Genomic DNA, 24,056 nt, shown 5'->3' on the forward strand with positions numbered 1-24,056 from the left:
AGACATGCCTAGTGATTCCGGAAGTCCTGAAAGGGCAGGTGCTGAAAGCCCAGCTGACTTGCTTTCCCGTGAGGAAGCTGTTGCATCCTAATGATTTCCTCTGGTTACTATCCCAGACAGGGTCCAGTATTGTCTGGCTAATGGCCATTTAACTTCAGCATTGAGATCATTGGAGCATCCTTTCATTAAATGGTATTTCCTCCTGCCAATCTCCCTTGACTCCTCCCTTCCCCCTTGGTGGATCACTCTGGAGTCGATCCTCACTAATTACCTGCTCTCAAGAGTGGCTGAAGTTGAAAAAAAAAAAATATTTTTTTAAAAGCCTCTCTAGAAGCTCTTCTTACATGTGTCCTTGTTCTTATCTATGAGAACATCCATGATGGCAAGATCCAGAAGACGCCTACACATGGGCTCCCTGACACTAGACACGAGTGTTTGCCACCCGGCATTTCCTGTTCCTAGGATATCCTGCTTGTATCTCTTGCAAACGAACAGCCATCATTCCCTAGGGGAGGCACATTTCTTCCAAGGGAAGAGGAGATGCAAGTCAGCATCACCTTTATTCAGCTGCAGATGGGGTGATCTTGGTCTTTCCTGGGTAAAGGGGAAAGACAGATCCTAGTAGGATTCTTTGCCATGTTTTCTAGGCATTGCCAGTTGACCCTACCTTGCCATCCAGGCATTGATCAGGGCTTTAGAAAGCAAATGAACTGTTCCTCAGCTCAAATGTCTTCCACATTGGGACATTCCTTTGGAAATTGCTGCTGTTCAGATCTATCACTGAACTCCAGGTCAAGGCCACATGCTGCCTCTTCTCGGACTCTGCCAAAAGCAACATTCAGAGAACTATTCTTCCTGCCATGCCTGTCGTAATTCTTGCTTTAAAGCCTTTTCTCCTTTAAATCCAAACTTACTGCCTCTGATTCTCTATGAACATAAGGATAGATGAGTCAATTCCTTCACCTAATTGTTCATTACATTTCCTCTTAATGTTTTAATCTTTCTTAGCTCCCCCCTCACTGGTCAAAATTCAGCCTTGATGGAAATAGACATGACTTAGAATTCAAGTAGCTTATAGATTTCTTGTCTATATTCTGTTTCTGCTACCTTCAACCCACTTTGTATTTCCTTTATTCCTTCTGCTGCTTTCCCTAGAAAATCCAAAGCACTGCACAGTATCAGCAACATTAGAAGAGCTGTCCATAATCCGAGTCCACATTTGGATATTCCCGGTCAGGTTTCAAAACAGACTCAGTCTGATGACAGTGCAGCAGAAGCTGAACAGCAGCCAAACTACAGGAGTTGGGTGAACTCCCTGGCACAAATGGGGTAAAAAAAAAAAAAAAAAAATATCACACTGTCGAGGTGTGTCTCTTTTGCTTTGTGAAGGATGATGCAGAAGAAATGCTTTCTTAAAATCCTGGGCCTTTTTTGGGGATGGTATTAGGATACCTGGTGTATGCGAAGCAGCCACTTACTAGGAAGCTGGCCAAGAAAGACAACCAGCAAAAGCAAATCAGGCTCTTGTTTGGTATCGATGTTTGCCATTAACATGTTCTGGATGCAGAGATACATACAGGCACCGGGCTACTACTGTACCTGCTGGAACATCTGGATTGGTTCAGTCTATATGTGGAAATAAAGCTATGTACCATTAAAGATTTTTTTTTTTTCACTCTCTGCACTGGAAGGTGGTTGTCAGCAATGAGAATAACTCCTAGAAGAAATGGAGTTCTAACACAAAAGGTGAATGAAATTAAGGCAACTTCGCATTGCCTTGCATTTGCTCAGTAAAAAACCACTCCCCACATGAAAAACGGAACTAAAAAAATTAATAAATGGTCACAGCAGTGACACTGACATATCCGTAAGCACAACATCTTGACAATAAATTTATTTAGACTAAGTGCAAAATTAAGAGGCATAAAATAGTCCTTTGGACTAAGCAGAATGGAAATAGGGCTTTAAAACATAACACGGCATCTAAGAAGAGAGAACTCAGGAAAAAAATGAGTGATTGGGTGAATTATAAACATGTACACAACGTCTGCTAAACAGAAAACAGCAACTGCATCTTGCAATCTGTTTAGTAATTATGGCAAAACAGACCCCCAAGCACTGAAATGGAGACAGCACGCTAAACAGAGAAACAAGATGCTGTGCTGAATTGTGAAGATGTTATGAATTGCAGGAAACAGTTTATTAATACAAAGCGCTCTGGAGCAGGCCACCTGCAGTGGTAAGCACAGTACCTGTGACAAAAATAGCTCTGAAGATAGAAAGGACAAGTGGTACAAGGGAAGATATGGAAAATGGCTTATTGTTGGTAAATTCACAGCTCAAATGCAATGATGATAAATACAAATCCAGGAGAAAAGTTAGTTTCCCATTCTCTTTTTCCATTTTGCAAGCTTCAAGAGAAGCAGCCCCCCAGCAGCGTGAGCGCAGGGCTGTGCTTACAAACAAGCCCCCTTAGCAGTGACTTACTCGAAGATGTAATTCTCCACCCACGAAAGCAACGTTTATTTGTGCAACCTGCACACTTACTGTTTCAGCTAACAATTAACCTTCTGGGGGTTTTAAGTACCTATGGGTAGCTACATACACCTGGTTGCTGCACTGGTATAGCAGAAGGCCCCCTCTGCTCCCAGGCTGCTAATTTCTTCCTCAAAACAACATGATGCAAGACTTTACTTTCACGACCCACTTTTTAAAAAAAAAATAAAATTCTTTTTCCTTGATTCTTCCCTTGGCATTCATTCCAGAATGCCTTTATCTTTAAAGTAAATAAGTGATTAGCAGCGACCTGATTAACACCTGTAAGCCCTATATTTTCATACGAAGAACAGAAGTCTGCAAAGATGCTGCTAGCAAAGCCTTCTCCTTAAGCACCACACAACACTCCCATGCTCCTGTCAGAAAGAGCTCTTAACTGAAAAGGCGGGCCCAATGTTTTATTCATTATCTGCCTTGCTTTTTACGGGGGGAGATGGCGAGGTGATTATGCTGCGTTGGGGTTGTTACATTAGAAAGTAGGTTGGCTTGAAGACTAATATTAACCTAGTCTGGCTAATCTAATTATTTCCTTGCAACATGGCTGTGGACAGGCAGGAATTTCCTGGATGCAGCAAGACAACCTAGAAGAGCAGGCAGGCTCTTTACCTCTCGCCCAGCGGAGGGACCACCTGTGCCTCGTGCCACTGTGCACACCCCGCTGTGACTGGACACTGCTTCAACAACACTTCTGTTTGCACTTGTGGCAGTCACCATTTCCCCCCTTGCTTCCCCTCCAGTTCACAGGAACGACACGAGGGAACCACACAAGTTATAACCAATCCCATTTTCAGGAGGACTTTGGTGAAAGCAAGTAAGCATCCTGCCAGTTAGCTGTGACCTGGTGCCAGCAGCCAGGAGAGCAATCTAAGCCACTTTACCAAAAAGCCCGAGATTGACAGAGATTTTCATTCGGTTGTTCTGCCTCAGAGACAACAGGAGACCTGGGGCTAACTTTAATTAGTAGAGAAAGCTATTTCAGAAATGGCAGTAGTACTCTATAATTCTAATGAGTACTCATAATATTATTATTCAGTATTTAGTTTGATTCAGTATAATATTATTATTATGGAATGTTTCCCAAATGCTTCCCTCCTTCCAAGCACCTGAACACCTGCCAACCATAATTCAGCAACACTGCCTGTTCTGTTAGCGTGACATCTCCTTCCCCTTCAGGGATGAATTCCCCTCCTCTGCGCAGACGCCACATTTAACTAAATGAAATTATCCTGAAATCCCAAAGATAACATTTCCTTTTCTTTCCTGATCCTTGTGGATGCTAACTGCTGAGCACAACCATACCTTTCAGATGATTTTCCTCATTCAAGTTCGCAACACTCCACATCTCCACACTTTTTTTTCCTCTTCCACTAGAACTTTTTAAAAGAAGTGCAGTTTGAGCAACTTACGAATGATTACATTACAGAAAACACATTTATACGGAAGTACATAAAATATGAAGTTTAAACTGTGGCATAAATTACAGCAGTGATGATTTGATAAACTGAAGTAGATCAATGCGGTTCTGTCGGGGAGTAAAGCTCTCACCCCCAGGGCCTGCTGAGATCCCACCGCTCTGCAGCAGGAGCGGCTGTGCCAAGGGACCGCCTCTTTTTCAGCGTTTGCTTCCATTTTCTTAGGGGGAAAAAAAAGCCATGGAATCGGTTTTTTAACATTAATATTTGCACTTGTGGAAGAAAGGCTGCTCCTCGAGCAGATCCCGTGGTCTCAGTCTGACAGAGGCACTCTCAGCAACACACACCACACGGGCTGGGTTCGCTTCTTTCATAGCTTATGAAGCTCCAGTCAACCCGTTAAAAACTTTCTGTCCAAGAACCAACGTAATGTGATGGAACTTGCCATTGCTGGCATGCAGCAAATCCTGCTTCTACTAAGGAGCAAAGCCAAAGCTCCTGCCGAATGTGAAGGGACCAAGGCCTGGGTCTGAGCGCAGCACTGATTGTTTTGTTACCTGATCAACTTAAAAATACTATTCAACTCACAGAAGATGTGTAATATGCTTACAATACACAAACTCCCAGCATCCCTTCTCCCACTTAGGGGAGCAAACAGTCAGGAACAAGTAGTAAGTGAAAACAGGAAAAACTCAGCATTAAATGCAAAAAACCCAAGGCCTCATTTCAGGCAATTAAAAATATATAAATGATCTTTATATTGGCAGACACATGCTCAGAAAAATTTATACCCCCAAATCCCACCCACAGAGCAGTCACTGCTCACTGCAGGCTGGCTCCTGAACCATGCCAGCTCCCTATTTCATGCGGCTTTTTTTTCCTTTAACTCCCCTCTAGCTCTAGCTTGCAGTAGATCACAGTTCATGAAGATGCATGCCAGGAGACTGCAACTACTTGCATAAAGAGGTGACATGAACAGTGGGCATTTGTAAAAGTACATCCACCATTTGAAGCAGTTTGTTTTTCAGGACATTCAGTGCCAGACTGCTAGACTGAATGGGAAAGAGAAGGAATAGGGGAGTAAAAGTTTCCTCTAAGCATTTGTGAAATGTTTATCACAGTAGCACTGAGATATTCATAGCCCTTTCATTACTCCCTGAAATCAAGATGAGATCGCTCCTGAAAAAAAAAAGGAATTAACTAAGTGGGAAGTCTGAACAAACCTGGAAAATTAAGAGCTGCTTCTTCAGCCACTGCTGACTTCAGCAGGAATTGAAGATTCTTAGTGAAAACCAGGAAAAGCCCATGACAACAAACACTAGGTGAAAAATTGTCAAAATATTTTAAAAATTACGTTGTCAACAGAAGTGAAAATTCAGACTGTAAAATCACGGCTGCAAATACCAAGGGGCCATAGGAGGTCAAGTACAAATAATATAGTCCAGTGCTAAATTCTGAACAGCCAAAACACAAGAAAGTTCAACAGTATACTAAAAGAATCTTACAAAGCTTTATTAAATAACAGATACAAATAACTAATTACATCCAAACTGTCAATTTTAAGTAGTACTAGCATGTAAGGCACAAATTCTCCAAAACTAGCCCATAAGTTACACAAGACTCCACATAATAGCACGTAGCAATGTAACCCTTTTGTAATACTGCATGAAACCCGAACTGTATGCCATACACTGTGTCTGCATTCCATTCCTCTGACTACTTGCCTGCATAGTTCTTCAGACAACATATTTTGCATTAAATATTTTGCTCTTTGAAATAGAACAATTGCACTCACTTTCATTATGGTCCTTTGGAGAGTTCAGACAGGCAGAATATTATTCACAATTAAAACTGTGATACTTCTCATACGTAAACAAAGCCCTTATCCAATAGCCGCAAAATACTGTTTATGGATTAGAATTACTGTAATTACGATTATAATCCTCAAAACAAAGGATTCCAACTAAGATACTTTCTTCCCCCCCATTATTCTCAGGCAAGTACTTCAGGACTAAGAATTGCAACAACGTTTTTCTTCTCATCTGTTTAAAAGTTGAAAAGAAGTTCAAGCCACCTTGTTTAGAAACTAAAATACATCCAAGCACACAGTGATCAACTGCCTGGTTTAGCAAAGTACTTTCTGAAGTACCCAGAATTATGTATTTTTTACCTATGTGTCTTACTCAGTCAAGAAGAAAACCAAGAACTCAATCAAAAAATCCCCACATTAGACACTACATCGTATTTTACAGACTTAAAAATAAGCACTTATTAGTAGATATTACGTTTCAAATATTCTAAAGTCTGGTCATACCAGTAATATCTTACTGTATAGTTTAAACGAAGGTACTGGGTGTGGCTGTATCAGTTTGTACAGAAATACACCAGGGACAAGCAGATTGAATCAACTGAAAACGTCACTAACCCTAGAGTGTGACATAAGCCATTTTCCACTGCCACCAGATGACCAGTGGTAATAAAAGGAGGCTCAGTTTCAGGTACTTCGTGTGTGAAATGACCTATGAAAATGTATTACATTTATATCAGAACACAGTTAAGATAATTGCCTTCAAATAAAAGTATTTACTACCAGGAGAAAGGTCCTCTTCAAAGGCACATGCATTCACATTCCCAGTTCAAAAAAGTGCTTACAGTAACAAGAAGGGAATACTGCAGCTGTACCCAAAGGAAGACACAGTAAGTTTTGGTTTTAGTTTTTTTGTTGTTGTAAAAAGCTTCAAATTATTCACAGTTGTTCCAGCATTCCTAATGTTAAAACAGCAAATTATGATGATGAATCACATTGTAAGGCTAAACATAATAACACTTATCAGTGCAGCACATTCCTGAGTCTTTGGAACTCAAAATAAAAAACTAGTTCTACAAAATATATAATCCTTCATATTTTTGGCTCATATTTCATCTGTTTTTCCATTTCCCTTTTTTTACAAAGTTCATAAAAAAGAAAGTTATCTTTACAAAAAAGTAAATACATTTTTTATCACTATTACTTAGACATAACTTCTAGTTGCTTAGAGCGCAAGAAAGCTAGCTTAGCATAAACACGGCTTTTTGTCCAGCCATCAACTGAGCATAAAACATCACATAAAGTAAGTTTTAGAAAACTGAAGCACTGACAAAAAAAAAATCAAAGAGCTCTAAATATTAAAAAAAAAGAAGTAGTTACATTCAAGAGATAACTCAAATTATATCAAAACTGTGAAAGTTCTTAAACTTGCTCTTGTTAAAGGCACTGATTTTTATTTTGTTCTATTTTCCTGGCCTACTTGAACAAGAGTCCTGCTGTCTTTAACGTGAACCATAATCAGTGCTCCAGAGCGCGGATGGTGGGCTTGTTTTCCTGCTTGAGGACTGGGGACTGAAGGAAAGCACAGGTGATAGAGAGAAACCTAAAACACAGGGGAAAAGGAGAAAAAACACAATCATACTCAGGAGGGTGGAAGAAGTAAGGAAACAAGTAACTGCTGTTGATCATCTGCTGGAACACCTGGCAAGCAAGTCTAACGATCCATTCAAAGTGAAATAACCCCCCTAGCTTATTGCCTGTTGAAAAGACATCTTAAAAGCATCAAGATTTTATAAGACTTCCTATTAAGGAGTTTAATTGAAGAACTGATTAAGTCTGAGGAGCACACACATTTCACCTCAGCAAAAAACTTGCAGTTTGAATTTGCCTTATTTTATCTGAAGCATCAGGCATGTGTTTTTACAAACAGGACTGCAGCTCACCATAACTTAAATACATCTGTAATCGTGTGATTTTTATCTTAATACCCATGGTTAATTACAGATCCTCCAAGTGAATGGGTGTTTTTTTGTGTATTTCTGAATAAGTTTGATTCTGCAACACTGCAAATAGATAAAATGGGGAATAAATATGACGTCAAAAAATACAGATAAAACATGACTGCACGATCAAAAGCAGTGAAGGAATAAACTGTTCCCTGAGCAACACAACCTTCTTCTACAGACTTGTGCCCTTTACCCCCTAACATTTGCCCTTCCCTGTCCTCTTAGAACAGACTCATAGGAAGTTTAGGTTGAAAAAGAGCTTTAAGTTCATCGAGTCCAACCATTAACCCAGCACTGCTAAGTCCACCACTAAACCAGATCACTAAGTGCCACATCTACATGCCTTTTAAATACTCCACCACTTCCCTAGGCAGCCTATTCCAATGTTTGACAACCTTTTCGGTGAAGAATTTTTTTCTAATATCCGATCTAAACCTCCCCTGGCCCCAGCCTACAGTACCTCACAGCATGCGGACAGCACAGGAGATGCAGCACGTGCTGCAGCTAACCTGATGTCACATGGATTGACGCACCAGCCTACTGCTGCCAAGCTCTTTGTGCCAAGCAGCTGAACTCTGCTTTACTTTCCCTCAGTAGGAACAAAATTGTGCATCTCTCTCCTCTACCCATCTGGTGATTTGGATGAATTCTTACACTTCTAGCCCATTCCTTGTTTCCAGTGCAGCTGAAGCTGGCTAGGAGTTTCCAAAGAATTACCAATGGGCAAAGGAGAGGTTGGGGAACAAACTTCCTAGGAACAGGCACACTGCTTGTTGTAATACATTTCAGTACCCAAGCTTTCTCATAGTCCTACCTTCCTACATTAAATTCCAATGCGATAGCTAGACTAATCAATTAATGCACTTATAAATGGGTAACAGCTGCTTACTGTTCTGGCTGTGTTGAGGAGGTGTCCTTGGGATAAATGCTGGGTGACTCTGCTGTTCTTTTGGTGAACAAACTGCATGATAGGCTGCAAGACATTGTTAAAAACCAAACAAATAAACCCCAAAATCAACAACAAAACAACAAAATAATTTCACATGGAAAGATACAAAGGAAATTATTCCTTTGTATTATTACAGCTAATGCATTCTAAGAAGTTGTGGGGAAAAAATACTTCTGCAATCTTTCATTCTCTTACCTATAATCATAACAGCTGTCCCTGCTAATAGTGCAAAAAGCGTGAAGAACATTACTTGATAAGAATCAAGAAAGTGCTGGAACAGACTGGTTCCATCTGTAAAATCGATTAACAGGAGACAATATTGAATTAAAAGAGCATCTTCACCAATCTGCTTTAAAGGTTACCCATTCTTAACCCAAAATGAAAAGCCAAAAGAAGGTTTTTATTTATAGTAAATAAGTGTAATCAACTTAGATAATATAACTTTGATTCTAATGACTATTTCCAATGCAGTCTTCAACATCTGCCAATAATTTTTTGCATGTTCTTTACTTTCTCAGCCCCAAAATGCTAATCTGTTTTCAAAATAACAAGGCATGCTTGAGAGTAAACAAAAGCAGAGCAAAAAGAACAAAATTTCTTTCAGATACTTTAGCACGGGGATATTTATGCCAACTTCAACAAAATATCTTGGGCTGACCCAAAAGGAAAATACATTCAGCTTCACGCATAATGAGCAACTGTATTCAAGTTTTCTGGTCACAACGAGCAGTTTACCTGTCAGTGAAAATATTACCTGCCAGCTCAGATTTTAATACACATCAAATTTTATAAGCTCATGAACATAATGGATGTTAGAGGTTTATTCTGGCATATGAAGTCTAGAGATAAACTTACGTCTCACTGGTGCACTGGTTCTGTCAGCAGAGTAAATCACTGTCACTGGGATAGTGATAGACTGGTCAGTCATGGGACTAGAGACAGTTAGAGTGGTTGATAAGGATCTCTGGCTTGAAACTCTTGGATCAGACAGACTAACAGTGTAGACTACATAACTAGGCAGCCCGTAGGATTTCTCTTTCTCAAACACTTTCACTGTTGGTGACCCACATTTTACCTGCCGAGGAAAAGAAAGAACCTGAAACAGACTGCTTGAGTAAGCACAGAGCATATCCATCTTCCAAGCCACATGTCAGAAATATGTTATTCCACACAAACATACAGCAACTCACCCCTTGGCAGGAGTCAGATCTGGTTGTAACTTTATAGTGACACCAGCAGCACCTGACCCCTGTTTATTGTGAAGGTTTCCCTATTAAACAGTCGCTTCTGTGGGGCTGGGCTAACTCCACACAGGCAAAAAATCAAAGCACCCCTTACTGTGCTACATGAACTGTGGGCAAACAAGTAAGTGGGCAAGAACCTACCTGTGCTGCTAGGGATCAGGAAGATTTTCTGCTTCCCCACCCGTGCTCTGGGGTTAACACATCCCAGCTTGTGCACAGGTGAGCCTGACACATTTCTACTACCCCAACACAAGAGCGAAAACTGAGAAGGAATACATTCCAAGATGAGTATTTCCAAATCATCTCAGGAGCAATCTTGACATGGTAAAGGTGGCACAGAATGCCTTTGATTAGAAAGTTGCATGTAACCATTCAAAATGCTTTCAACTGGGTTGTGAGACTTTCCAGCAATACACTCACCTCTAAGGTATCAAGAATTTCAATGGCACCAAATATTTTCACATCGGAGCTTGGGTAATGGTTGCTTAAAAGCATTTCTGTTTGGTCAGCATAAAACCCAGGATTGAATGGCAACTCGGTGCTGATCTGCTCCCCAGCGAATTGGCTGCCTTGGATTGAAGCTGTAACTCTGAGTGCAGTTCTGCTCATGCTGAGATGCTTCAGCTGCTTGTCTGTAAGCCTGTGCATTGTGATGGAACAGGTGTAATGTCCTGTAGAAAAAAAAGCGGTTTGACTGTGAATTGCTCATCTTTGTGTTTTTTTTTTCCTCCATGCAGAGTGAGATTTCTGTGATATCTTTAGAGAAGGGCTAAAGGTAGTGGTAGAATTCAAACCGGAAGATCAGGAGTGCATAGGTGAATGGGACAGCGTGTCTGCTGGTCCAACCATTGGCGTCTCAGTACTAAAACAGAAGATATTTCTTGTCCCAAATTAAACATCATGGTAAACACATTGAAATGACAGTTCCATGTCATATTTTAATGTGCCAGTGAGGCTCAGTTCCACTTTGGATATAACATTTATGCTAATCTTGATAGCAAGGCTTTACAGAAAACAAAATTTCATGTTCTCTTCATCTAATGTTAAAATTTCAGTCAATTACCATTGTCATCATCAATTCTGTGGAAACATGGTTTATTATTTATAAAAGTTTCTTTAAAAGGTTAGATATTCACCATGTTTCTAGTCTCTCATGGGACCTATTTGTCTGTTATTAGCAATAAAGATAGTAAAAAAAAAAAATCCCCCAGTATGGAAGATACAAAGGATAAGTAACAAATAGGACTTGCTGGGTACATGTTTTCCCCGTATTTTCTTTCCCTAATGAAGTAAAAGAGACAGCCACTATTATTCAAAGTATAATAGTGTTTTACAATGCGTGCAAGGGCTAATCTAACAGATAATTAATGTTATTTCCATACAATCCATGGTGTTATTTTTTGAATCATGATACAGTTATGAAACAGTAACACATGTTGTAGATTTCCACAATTTTATTTCTATTTCTACAGCATCTGGTAATTTCCCCTCCTTTTAAGTCCCAGTCCATGTTGTTTTGGGGATACATAAGAATTCTACCTTTCATAAAAAGTTACAGCACTCAGGTTGTGCAGAAAAGTTTGAAAGCATGATAAATTCCAAAATGTTGAAACTGAAGAATACAAAGAATTAAAAATTTATTATTAACACCCAATTTTCACATTTATGCTACTTCCCTCATTTTAGTCACTGAGGTCAGTAATACTGCAGTAACTTCAGTGGCAGGGCTTTTAAAAGGCCAACATCAAACAAAAAGTATTTGACTGAGGAGCATAGATTGGTGAAACCCAAAGACCCTCAGTATGCAGACATTAAAACTGATTGCTTTTCTTATCCCTAGTCTTAACTTCCACTGCATTTCAGTATATGGTAAAGGCCCTGATGTACGGCAAGAAAACACCTAGAAGAGCCACTAGATGTTTACAGCTGCAGAGATCCCCAGTATCTGTCACATGAGTGCTCATTTGTACTAGCTGAAGGATAAAGTGTTTTGCTTCCATAGTTTAACAAATAGAGGGCCTGATATTTTTTTTCTGAGTTGTTATACACAAGGCAATCTATTTTTTGTATGGTTCAGCTAGAGCAGGGGTCCTCAAACTTTTTAACCAGGGGGCTGGCGCATGGATTAAGTGGCAGGCAGTCATCTGCAGCTGCTTGGTTTCCCCCCCAACCCCCGGCGGGGGGTTCTGTAAATACCGGGGGCCAGACTGAGAACCCTGGGGGGCCGTATCCAGCCCGTGGGCCGTAGTTTGAGGACCCCTGAGCTAAAGTATGGCAGCTGCTAGTTCTAAAGTATGCAAACCCAGTATATTATGTCTACATTCTGCAGTATCATTTCTGTCTCAAGGTACCACTATTGTCTACATATTTACAAATATATGAGTAGTAATGTGTAAAATTAGGACCTAAGTTTTCAGTCAAAAAACCGTATCAAAGTTTGTGTGCCCCCGTTCCAGTAAAATAATGCTTCTGCATTTCTTCTTGACTTACTACTACAACTCTGAAAAACATACAAAATGGGCTGCCCGTGATTTCTGGCTTTCTCTCAAAACAAATAAATGTTTTTTTGTAGAAAACCCTAGAGTTAAACAAGGAGAGTGCACACACCAACCACACTCTGAAGCCTGAGATCCTACACAGCAAAGCTCAGAGGGTTCAGAAGGAAATCAGCTGGGTCAAAGGGCTTTTGGACTAAACTACAGCAAAATTCAAATTGTCTGCCTGGAGTGTGGCATCTTGTCTCACCTTACCTGAAACCGCATCAAATCCAGGTTCTGCTCTAAAAATATGACGTGCTGGGAAATCAAATGCATCATTGTTAAAATCTAGATGGCAACTGATAATGGACTGTGGTTGTAATTCAGTAATGGCTTCAATCTGAGCAGGCAAGCACTCCCCTAAGGGGTAGAAAAAGAAATATTTCTAATTAATTAGAGAAGAAGATTATAACTAATTAACTTTTAATTAATTAAAAGCAAAACCACATCTTGAAATACCAGGTTATTCTGCCACCTTCTGAAATAGTTTCACAAGGTTAGGATGATCTTAAAATAGCTGGAAACCATAGACAGCTGTCCTATCTCTGGTCTAATCCCAAAGAGACAGCAAATGAAAATTTTATATGTTGTGGTGGTTTTTTTGACAGGAATTATTTATTTACAGGAAAGAATGAACTAGACAGAGTTTTCAGCTCAGATGTGTCTGTTGAATAACTTACATGATCCTGGGAGTTTCGATTTATATTTCAGTATCTGACAAGAAGGTTTTTTGGTAGGCTAATAATTTACATAAGGCACAATAAAAGACTATTTGAACAAGTTCTAAGTGTTAAGCTAAAAACTAGAAGGAAGTATAATCAAAGAAAATACAGCTTATTAAACAGAGGGCACAATATGACACTTAGATCTTTCTATTGATTGTAATTGCTGATAATTTCTGTAAAAGACTTAAGGATGTTAACTAAACACCCTCAGTGTTTAAATAATAATAGTGAGAAATAACAGTAACTTCAAGAACATAACTGGAATTCAATATATAAGCAACCAGCTGAGCACCTATTAACTGCTTTTTGATATAATCAAAAATTACACTTCTATTATCTATCAATTGTATGAGTTGCAAAATCTTAATAGCACCCCAGAAGACATTTCAAACTCTGCAACATGGCCCTAAGATTCTTCTAGTACTGCTGGGATTCTGGAAAGGCTCTAGAGGTTCATAGAGAACTTGCTACACCAGCTTTACAGACCCATAACTGAGCTATGGTGGTTTTTGTTTGTACCCCCCTCGTCCCGTGTTGTGTCCCCTGTCACAGCACTCTCCAAACCAGCCGGCTGCAACAAGGTCTTTTACCATCTCATACCGGCACACTCTTCATGCCAGTCCCTCTGCTGCCTCCTCCTTGTCCCTCCTCACCCAGGGCGGGCTCTCTTCTCTCTGCTTCTTCCTTCTCTCTCTTCCTTGGCTGCTCTCTCTTCATTGGCTCTCAACCCCTTAACAGAACCAGCCACAGCTGCACCTTGTCTACATCAGCCAACCCACCGCCCCTGAAGCCAGCCCACACAGCTGTATATTATCAATGCTAATTAACCTGCCTTCACTCCTCTACAGTCCCCCTCCAAAAAAACCCTGTAACACAAACCAAAGCCACCTATCATGGATATACAAATGTGTAATAAACAATAAGCATAAAGTTATTTTTTCATCATACCTTGCAAATTTTTATTTCTTTCCCCAATTGAAACTATTATTTTTGAGGCTTCAACTCCTTGTAAACTTTTCACTCCACTTACATGCCTTGCTGTAGTCCTCTGAGGTATATTAATCAATATCTGAAAAAAATGAAGTACATTGTTAGCAAAAACTTCCATGTAACATAAAAATTAAGGCAAAATCAGATCGGATTGACTGTGAAATGCACACATCCTTGTACGTATAACAGAAGAGAAGACTCCAAGAGGTCGTGTTTCTCTTTGTAACAAAACCTACATTTCTCCAACTTTAGAAACTGCCTTTCAAGGCAATTTAAGCTAGTAATTTTTTTTTCTACCCAGCCCCTGTAAGTGAATAGACATAAAGCTCTATGTCTAAATTTTATTTAAAAACAATGTCTAGTGTTTATGTTAGCTGATACAGTGAACTGTGTCAACAATGCAACTACACACCAGATAAAATAATTTGAGTAGTTCTGATCAGTGATGCATAATAATACGGTATGATACTTCAGAAAGTTCTTGTTGGCATCTCATTCTGCAGGAAAATTTCATTCATAAAAGCAGCCACACTCAAAAATTGTTTAGCATCTGGAAACAAATTAGCCAAACAAAGGAATCAAAACATACCATTATAAGAACAGTATAGGCAAAAAATAGAAACTATTTGGCTAAATTTTCCTCCTTAACATACTTTATTAAAAAAAAACATGATGTGTTTGGACACATACCAAATACTTTCCAACCACTGGCATTTCTAATACTTTTTCTTTTAATGAGAATGTTTTGAAGTATTTATAACAACAACGGTAGAATACGTTTCTTGTGAGGGTCCACCGGAAGCAAAATAACTTCAGCAGTTCTGGCAGGATTTAACAGTGCCTCACCTCCCTGTATGTTTTAAGTAATCCAGGAATCTCGTAATAGATGGTGACTGCACCAGAATCCCTTGCCACGGCTACGCCAGTCTTGGAGTCGATTTGAAGAACACTACTTAACGAGGAGCTCCATATGCCCGGCAGGCCTGAGAAAACACACCATTTGGACACTGTTCAACGGATTTATGCTAACTGAAGCATTTCATTATCACATTGGTGCCTGTATGGACATACCCACTCCATGGGCAGCACAGGTACACATACTTCCCAATTAACAGAAACTAGATTCTAGGGTCTCATGTGGTGGAAGGCTGGCAGCCCAACACCAAACTGACTTGCAGTTACTCTGAAAAAAAGCCCGTTAATACGAAGAATCAAATACAGTGAGTGAAGTTTGACAGTCCTGAACCCGCATGACTCCTGTAAAGAGCAAGCCTTTCAAGCTAACTGAATAGAAATGTCTGGAGTCTGATACTCATTAATTCAATACAAGTGGCATATTGCATGGTACAATTAAAATTAGAGGAGTTGATCAAACCTATTTTTACCATTAACAAGAACAGTGACATTCGATTCTGAACAAACATCATAAATTATGCATTTAATTTTTCTGAGAATGAGAAAGAGTTACACTGATGTCAAATTATATAGCTGCAAAACCACAGCAACTGAAGTGCTGCTTACCTTCTTGGTTTATCAGTGAAGTACTCAAACAGAGAACGTCACCCACCACCACATCTGTGAGTTCAGGAAAAATAGTGTGTTGCACAGGAAGTGGGACATAGTCTGCAATTCCACTGTTTTCTGCATCCCAGACCTTAAGCAAGGTCAAACCTACATTTACAGTCCGGATTACAAACGTGTTGTTTGTGGCTCCTTTCCCAATCTGTACAAAGTCATCCCTACAGAGAAAAAGAAATGCTTTTATATTAGGGCAAGTTTGCTAATGCCATTATCTCCACAGTAAACAGTAGGTACTGAACTCTTTTTAGATGGCTGACTTCTTGTTTTCAGCAATAGTTACCTTCTAATGAAGTCTGACAAACTAAGGAAAATATCAAAGTGATTTAGGTGCTACTGAGGCAAATTTCAGTTCTCACATCATTATACTGGGGCAATAATAAGGTCATAACTTTGTACAAGAACTACTTCCCAATTTTAAGAATTGTAGAACTTTAGAAAGAGGTGATCTGTCCCTTTTTCCCTTTACTCGGGGAGTTAAGAACCAAAGCCATGTAAACACCAACATGCAGCTTTCCAGCCATAACTTTAGAACTAAATCACATTTGACTGCGAGTTCTGATATTTACTAAAATTCAGCATTCCCAAATGCATGGACAAGCAGAGCGCTTGTAAGCACACCCAGCACAGAGAAAGCCACCTTAGCAGCACCACGCAGAGACAGTGAGCATCTTGACAGCAGCAGAGGCAGGTCACCACAGTGCTGCACCTGAGGTCAATGAGCAGTGCTGCTCTGTCTAGGGCTAATTATCCCTGTGCTGAAGCAGCTCTGTCACATCTGTTTTGGAAGCTAGGGCAGTGTTATCTCGGGAACCTCTGTATGCTACAGAACTTTCTTCAGATTGTTCAGATAGGAGAAAAGAGGAAATCTTGCATTCAACCCCTTCCCCACCCCCCCCTTTTAATCACAATCACTGTGTTATAACTGCAAGATGCTCTACAGAAAAAAAGCTACGTTAGAGTAATGGAATTAGTGATTGTTTACTAGTGACCAAAGAAGGTAGTTTTATAATATTTATTATTCTTTGAGGCAGAGACCGCAAGGCCTTCTGAGGCTTGGCTCTGCTGTGCAAAGGCTGTACAAGCATATCTGAAGAGACAGCCCTGATCCAGAATGTTCACCATCTTATATAAGACTTAAGTGAGTCAAGTAACAAAGCACTAGGAGAAAAGAGGCAAGATGAGGCAAATGCTAATAAGATCAATTGTTTATATAGGCCACTGATGTATGTAATCTGATGATTCAGAGTCACTTAAAGCAGAAATGTACCCCAGCACGCCCCTCTGGGGATCACGCTTATCTGGGCAACTTTCCACTTGCTAGAGAATATCGATTGTTAACTACAACTCTTCTTTCTGCTACAGTTCCTCTGAAGACCGCAGAGATGAAATCCTTTCTTTGCTAATCCCAGCCCAAGCCATACCTTCACTTGGTATCTCTGGAACAATCTTTGTTCCTTGCTGTGGCTGGGCTATGTGTATTTGGCTTTTTTTTGTTCTCTATAATTAACACCCATGGTAGATACCTACCTGTTTGTTGCAAAGTTGAGCACAGAATTATGCGAATGAAAAGTATCTCCAGAGTTATCATGAAAATGGACTGTAAATGTCAGTGTCGCACCCAGGGGGAGAGCCAATAATGCCTCTTTGTTTTTTGTGTGCAGGATAGGATTCATGGAGATTCTTAGGTATGAAATGGGGTAGACCTGTAAAAACATGAACAGCGAAAAGCAAAATTAAATTGCATTTTTTGATGCCTCTATAAAAATAAACTATTTGTCAATCTATATGTTGTCAATAAGTCAATCTATATTTTTAATAAGTCAATCTATCTTGATATATCTATTTATGTCAATGTATGTGGTTTTGTATATTTTTATAATACGAATCCTATTACCTAGGATAGTATTCTTACTATGCAAATATACAAAGCTTCTTTTATGAACCATCTGCTATATGTTTAGCCATGTGACAGTACTGAGACATGGAGATTTTATTATCAGTACATACATTTTGCAGAATCACGGAATAGCTGAGGTTGAAAGGGGCCCTCTGTAGAATATCTAGTCCAGTCCCACCTGCTCAAGCTGGGTTACCTAGAGCCAGTTGCCCAGGACCGTGGGCAGGCAGGTCTTAAGCATCTCCTAGGATGGAGATCCCACAATCTCTCTGGGCAATCTGTGCCAGCGTTCAACAGCCATCACAGTAAAAAAAGTGCTGTCCTATGTTCAGAAAAAATTTCAGGTGTTTCAATTTTTGTGTACCCCCTCTTGCCCTGTAATTGAGCATTGCTGAGAAAAGTCTGGCTCTGTCTTCTTTACACCTTCCAATCAGATATTTCTTAGTGGTTTTCTCCAATAGCACTGGGAATTGAAGCAAGCAATAATGATGTAGAAACACCCATAACATATCAGAGACTACATTATTATCCTATAAATTAAAACTGTTAAGACTCCCTGGATATGCAAGCAAACACACGGCCCCTAGACTTCTCTCCCAGTAATTCTTGCAGTAAGAAGTGTAATTCATTCCCTAGTTACCAGAACAGGAGTAACTTGCAATGTATGTGAGAGCAAGGGGATGAAAAGGCTGTTGTTCCCCCAGTTCCCCTGCACCAGGTGGGAAAACCAAGTTGATACATACCATTTCTAACAGCCTTGGCTCTGAGCAAAGGTTTGCCCAGCAGAGGAAGGATGAGCAATAGCTGCAAAGCTGTTGCCTGGCAATCCTTGTCAAGGAGCACTACAGACACTACGGACTGCTGCCCCTCAAACAGGTCTGCAGTGGGCTGACAACGGGGCTCCCAGAGGTAGGAAGGAACACCCCCCACCATCTTCCCTCCTGAGTCGTGTGCTGGGCTGGTTTGCCTGACCCATCACTGGGCACACTCGCCTTGGTACTGTTGGCCACATGATGCTGCAGCCAGGCCGTCCTCTGAGGCAGGGACTGATAGAAGCACAACAGACAAAAGCAGTCAGAACTGGCATCTGACCAGTCCTAACTGGTCAGCAGGCTGCATTTTGTTGCCTCAGTGCTCAACCAAGACACAAGTTAGGAACTGCTTCAAATTCTTCAGGAAAGTCTGCTAGATTACCCATATGTGCACACCCCCACATTTTTGCAGTAACACTCCAACGAAGGAAGTTTGAAGAAAAAGATTTTACAACCATTTTGTTTTGTTTTTAAATAACATATTACAGGTCTTCATTAACTTATCTAGGTTAACTAGCAAAATTACCCAACAAAAATAACTGTATCTGTTCTTTCTGTTACAGCTGGTGGAAAATAAATAATGGAAGGAAAGAGACAGCAAAACCCCTCAAATATACAGAGAAAACTATTTTAGAAGAAGCCCTCAAGGTTATATTGTAGGAAAATCCCTTTTTTTCTGACCTAAGAAGCTCAGCCAAAATGTAAAACTCTGCAATCTGAAAATGTACATGTCAAACCTTAAAAAGGAAAGGACAAATTTGGCCTCAAGCAAGTAGCATCTGTGGTGAATCTGAAAAAAAAAAAAAAAAAAAATCCCAACCACCCACCCAAAACCAAATTAAAAAAAGAGTGGCTAGAATATCAGTATATACAACTGTCTTCTCCACAGGCTGATATAATCTGTTAAATATCAGCCCATACAGTCATCTGCCCAACTAGCTGAGGTTACAAGCCAACAAGAACGCCATTTCCCTGAGATATTTTCAAGCTTCATTTACCTTAAAATCTCGGAAATTATCCCACAAGGGACAACTGCTGAATTTAATACTGATGAAAGCAGCTATTTACTGTTAAATCATCTCAGTTTTTAAAGTATTTTTTATTTAAAAAAATAAAAAATAAAACTTGAGTTGACTACAGTTGGTACAGGCAAGTGCTTAGCTTGCTTCCATGCTAAGCATACCGTCACTCCTTACCTCCACTGTCCTCCTCGGCTTATCTAAGACAGCCTCTTTTTGAGCAGAGTTGAAGGTCTAAGTGTTAAGTGATGCTGCTGCAGCAGTTTGATTCTTAACTGTGTACAGTTGTAAACAGACAAAACAAGAACTTATGAAAGGAAGAACGGCATGAAGGAGAGAACTCTGTCTTAGAATGACACAACAGATTCAAGATCATCTCCTGTCTGTCACAAGTTTTTCTACGTGACCTTCAGCAAAACCACTCAAACTCTCCCTCAGTTCCTCAGCCATAAAATGAGGGCAGCACTGTATGACCTGACGAGGTTACCGTGACGTTAAAAATATTACTTCCGTAAAAGTACTATAGTCCTAATAAATACAGGAAAACAAATCAGTTGTGCAAGATCCTGAACAGAGATGGTTCCTACTACAAAGGGCTCACAAGCTTCATCTCATAATGCACTGACTCCACAGTTCTGCGATTTCCTGTATACCGAAAGAATGCACAAAGGGTGACCTTAACTTCAGTACCACTATAGGCTGAGTAGATGTCATTTGAGCCAACCCCAAACTCATTAGATGTCTTTCACTTGCCAGATCCAGCAGTGAAGAGAAGAAACAAGGTCATCTATAACAGAGCTGTAGAATTTCACTGCCACCACCTAGCAGCAGGAGTGGCATTAGTGAAACTAAGCCATCATTTCTTTTTTCATTCTCCACCCAGGAGGACAGACCTACATGCAGTCCTACAGACAAAGCTGAACATTAAGGTAAAAAACATAAATTAACAAAACTCCAAAATCGAGCAACTTCACAGTAATAATAATAATACAACTTGCAAATAATTTAAAGTCAGCACTCAATTATATGTTTTTCTCCTTTAGTTGGGACATAGGAAAGATGCTGACTGAGTAAAAAGGGATAAGAGGTGGAGCAGTGCGTATCTCAAGGCTCATCTTGCCAGATGTAAAAAGTTCTCGGCACAAGGACTTTTAAATAGAAATGAAGGACACGCAGTCTCTTATGTCCCAAATGCCTGACCAGTAAGATATACATTAAACTTCACAGAACAGCATTCAATCAACAGATGTAGTTTTGAGAAAGAAAGATGTTTCATTAGCCTGGAAACAAACTGCTGAGTTTTGCTACAGATTTGTCCTTCCCCGAAGCATCCATATTTTGGTGTCTCTTGGGCACAGAGGGCAGCGTTGGACATGCTCCTTGCCAGCTCACCAAATACAGGCAACAGCAGCTAAACTATTGCATCTGATAAGATAGGCTCTCTCATGCAGAGATTCTCATTCTATGTAAGAGCTGAACTGCTGGGAAACAGCAAAGAAAATAAAATTTTTGTACAGTTACATCTGTAGTATCTTGAAAACCTAGGTATCACTTTGGTACCTTGCAACAGATGCTGCATTTATATTCATTACTCCAGATGATATTTACCTTTTTCATACACTGCAAAATACATGTTTATGACATTAACATCTTTTTTGATTTGAACTTCTGTAACTGCAAATAAAGAGAGATGATACTACCTTAACAGCAGCTACAATGCTCTGGTTGATCCCAAATGATTCTTGTGAAATCACTTCAATTGTTGATGATCCTATCAAAGACCCAGAGTTAAGGAAACCTCTCTCATCGACTTTTACAACAGGAACTTTATGTGGTCCATCCAGGACACGATAACTCAGTGAAGCCACTCGGTCCCTGAAGAAAACAAACACATGAAACAGAAAAAAAAAATCCCAGGGGACTCCCTTAAACGAGTAAAACCATCTTTACACCCCCATAATTTTTGGTAATTTTTTTTCCCCATGTATCTTTAATAAAAGCTCAAAAGCCTGTGTTGTAGTTTAAGAAAGAAAAGTTTCAGTTCTGATTTAAGCTTACTTATCTGGGTTTAGGCATGTATTAAAATCTAGTTTCTATCTGCTGCCCTGCAGTGCCATCATTCCTTGATAAAAACTTGATTCCAAATAATAATGGCTAAGGCTACAACACGCAGCTTCTGCCATCATTTTCTGTAAATAATATTTAGAGGGAGATTAGTTCCCATGACCAATGCTAGCATTAGAGATAAAGTCAGGGACTTAAGTGGATCTCATCAGTTTCCTGGAAATGGTTTTGTACACAAGGTTAATCTTTGCAATAACTCTCTCCATGGTATTTGCATATTAATAAAGTGAGCAAATACAAAAACTGTAATTAGTGGGCATTCTGAGACATTAGCAATTTTTAAGTATCACTTATCACATCTTCTAAAAGATCTATAAATTATTACTTTTTTCCGCTCTCCCAAGCTCCTTCATTGAGCTAGAAATACTCTTAATTTATCCAAGGAAAAAAGCATTAAAGCTGGATTTTAGTTGCCATTTTCTTGGCAACAACATAATTGGTTTTGGTGGTGGAGTTCGGACATACCAGCTCCGACACTGGACAGTGAAGATGGGACAAAAATGTACAAACTGGTATCTAGCAACTTAATGACTAACGGATCAGAAAAACTGCTCAGTAGAAATAGTGGAAAAAAACATTAGTGACTACAAATGACAGGGCTCCTATATAATTTTCAAAAGCAGATGCTGAATGACCATGGTCACTGGAGCTGCAGTGAAACTAACTGTTCCCTCCCCTTAAAACGTAAATGCATCTAAAGCCTCACCCACAGCCTACCTCCTGTTGTCTGTATCTGCACACTTTTATGCTAGGAAAACCAAATTTCAAGTCTGAGATACCAGTCTTTGAAAACAGATTATGTAAAAAGAACTTCTCATTTGGAAAGGATATTTTAATATCAAAATCTAGTCACAGCCTCTGTGTGAGAAATACAGAGAAGTATATTCCATAAACCCTTGATCACCCACAAAACACTCTAGTGGAAGCAAGCTACTGATTTAACTGGCTCAGCATCTTTTAAAATGATTTAAGTATTGAATGAATTTTCTAGCTACAATCCAACTACTACAAGAATTGACAAAGCCCAAGAGAACAGGTAAGATACTATTAATCACCAGGTAAGTTGTGTATTATATGAATGTATCATGATATTCTTTTTAAAAGACTGGAACAGCTTACTTCAAACAGAATTGCTTTATGATTTTGATAGACTGTTGACACAAATCAGTATGAAAACTAATCACTAACCTGTTTACCTGAAGTTTAATAAAAGAATTTGGTGACATTAAGATCTGCTCTGCTTCTACTTCTGGAGTGACTAGACGAAGTTTTTCAAACACCTGGAAAATAAAAGGCATTGTGTCCTACTGTTGTGTGCAGCAAGTAATTTATTTCCATTTATCTCATTTTCAAAACAAAAAAAAACCAAATAAAAACTATAACATACTACTTTATCTTGTATAATATATATGGGAATAAAAAATAAAATTAAACATGAATATTTGAGAGTGGGATAGGCAGGATCTTCTACAGATTCTGCAGAGCATTCATTTCTATGGCCATAGTTACACTATGAAGCAACAGGAAAAAAGCAGCAGATTGAGTGAAATGGTGTTGGGAGACCCCACATTCACGCAAGTTACTTTACCCCAAGTCTGAGCCTGTGAGCTGAATTGCTCACATGAGGTGCCCTCTTCAAGCACATCTTCCAGCTTTGTTCCATCCAAAGGAATCCAGTTCACATACTTTAAAACCAATCCCCAAATCATGATAAGTGGGAACAACCAGGAGATTCATTTCAGAAGCTAATCCCTGATCCAACTTATCATGCATGTCTATGCAAGCATGTTAAGCACTATAAACAAGAAGTATTATTGTGCAGAGAGGCACTACAGCAGTGAAGTTGTTCTACAGTTCTAACATTGCTTATCCACCTCAGTTTCAGGTGGTCTACAACAAGAACTAACTCCTGAATTTCATTCAGGCATCACACCGATGTTCAGTATAAACCTTAGCAACATTTGTGGAATTTGTTTCCAAACAGTGGAACGTAATACAAACAAGAGTAAGGGCTCAAAGATAAACCAAAGCTGGAATTACTCCTTTGCATTTCAAATTTCTGGCTTCAAATACAGACTCTGAAATAGATATTAAAACATTAACTGTGAGGAACATCATCATACCTGAATTTGGATTTCATCAGACAGTTCTCTTGCCATGTTGTAGAAGTGGCTGGCTGTAGGATCAAGGACCTTCACAACAACCTTCAGGCCTGTTCTTCCCTTCACTCTGCCATAAACATCCATTGCAAAGTTGTATTTTGCAGGAAGCTGAAAAGAAGCCTTGGACAGGAGAAAGTGATTCAAATTTTACGCATGGAAAGAACTGACACTGATACAGAGGAAAGACCACACCCAATGCTGACATTGGCTCCTTGATTTTGAGTAAGCAGAAGCA

At 39.6% G+C, this 24,056-nt stretch overlaps 1 protein-coding gene across 2 annotated transcripts in view; it reads right to left on the reverse strand.

The window, feature by feature from the left end:
• Positions 1-5,456: 5,456 nt before the first annotated feature.
• The window catches only part of NUP210 (nucleoporin 210), a 69,403-nt gene continuing 50,803 nt past the window's right edge, over positions 5,457-24,056 (reverse strand). For both annotated transcript variants that reach the window (XM_037384915.1, XM_037384916.1), the window contains 13 exons: positions 23,783-23,941; positions 22,848-22,939; positions 21,236-21,410; positions 17,335-17,510; positions 15,748-15,965; positions 15,073-15,209; positions 14,185-14,305; positions 12,725-12,871; positions 10,395-10,645; positions 9,586-9,805; positions 8,926-9,021; positions 8,671-8,754; positions 5,457-7,378 (listed from right to left, as the gene is read on the reverse strand). In XM_037384915.1, coding sequence (XP_037240812.1) covers positions 7,278-7,378; positions 8,671-8,754; positions 8,926-9,021; positions 9,586-9,805; positions 10,395-10,645; positions 12,725-12,871; positions 14,185-14,305; positions 15,073-15,209; positions 15,748-15,965; positions 17,335-17,510; positions 21,236-21,410; positions 22,848-22,939; positions 23,783-23,941 — 1,977 coding nt within the window. In that variant the 3' untranslated portion in view covers positions 5,457-7,277. The remainder of the gene's footprint in view (positions 7,379-8,670; positions 8,755-8,925; positions 9,022-9,585; positions 9,806-10,394; positions 10,646-12,724; positions 12,872-14,184; positions 14,306-15,072; positions 15,210-15,747; positions 15,966-17,334; positions 17,511-21,235; positions 21,411-22,847; positions 22,940-23,782; positions 23,942-24,056) is intronic.

Source organism: Falco rusticolus, chromosome 4, assembly GCF_015220075.1.
Source record: "Falco rusticolus isolate bFalRus1 chromosome 4, bFalRus1.pri, whole genome shotgun sequence".
NCBI classification, from domain to species: domain Eukaryota; kingdom Metazoa; phylum Chordata; class Aves; order Falconiformes; family Falconidae; genus Falco; species Falco rusticolus.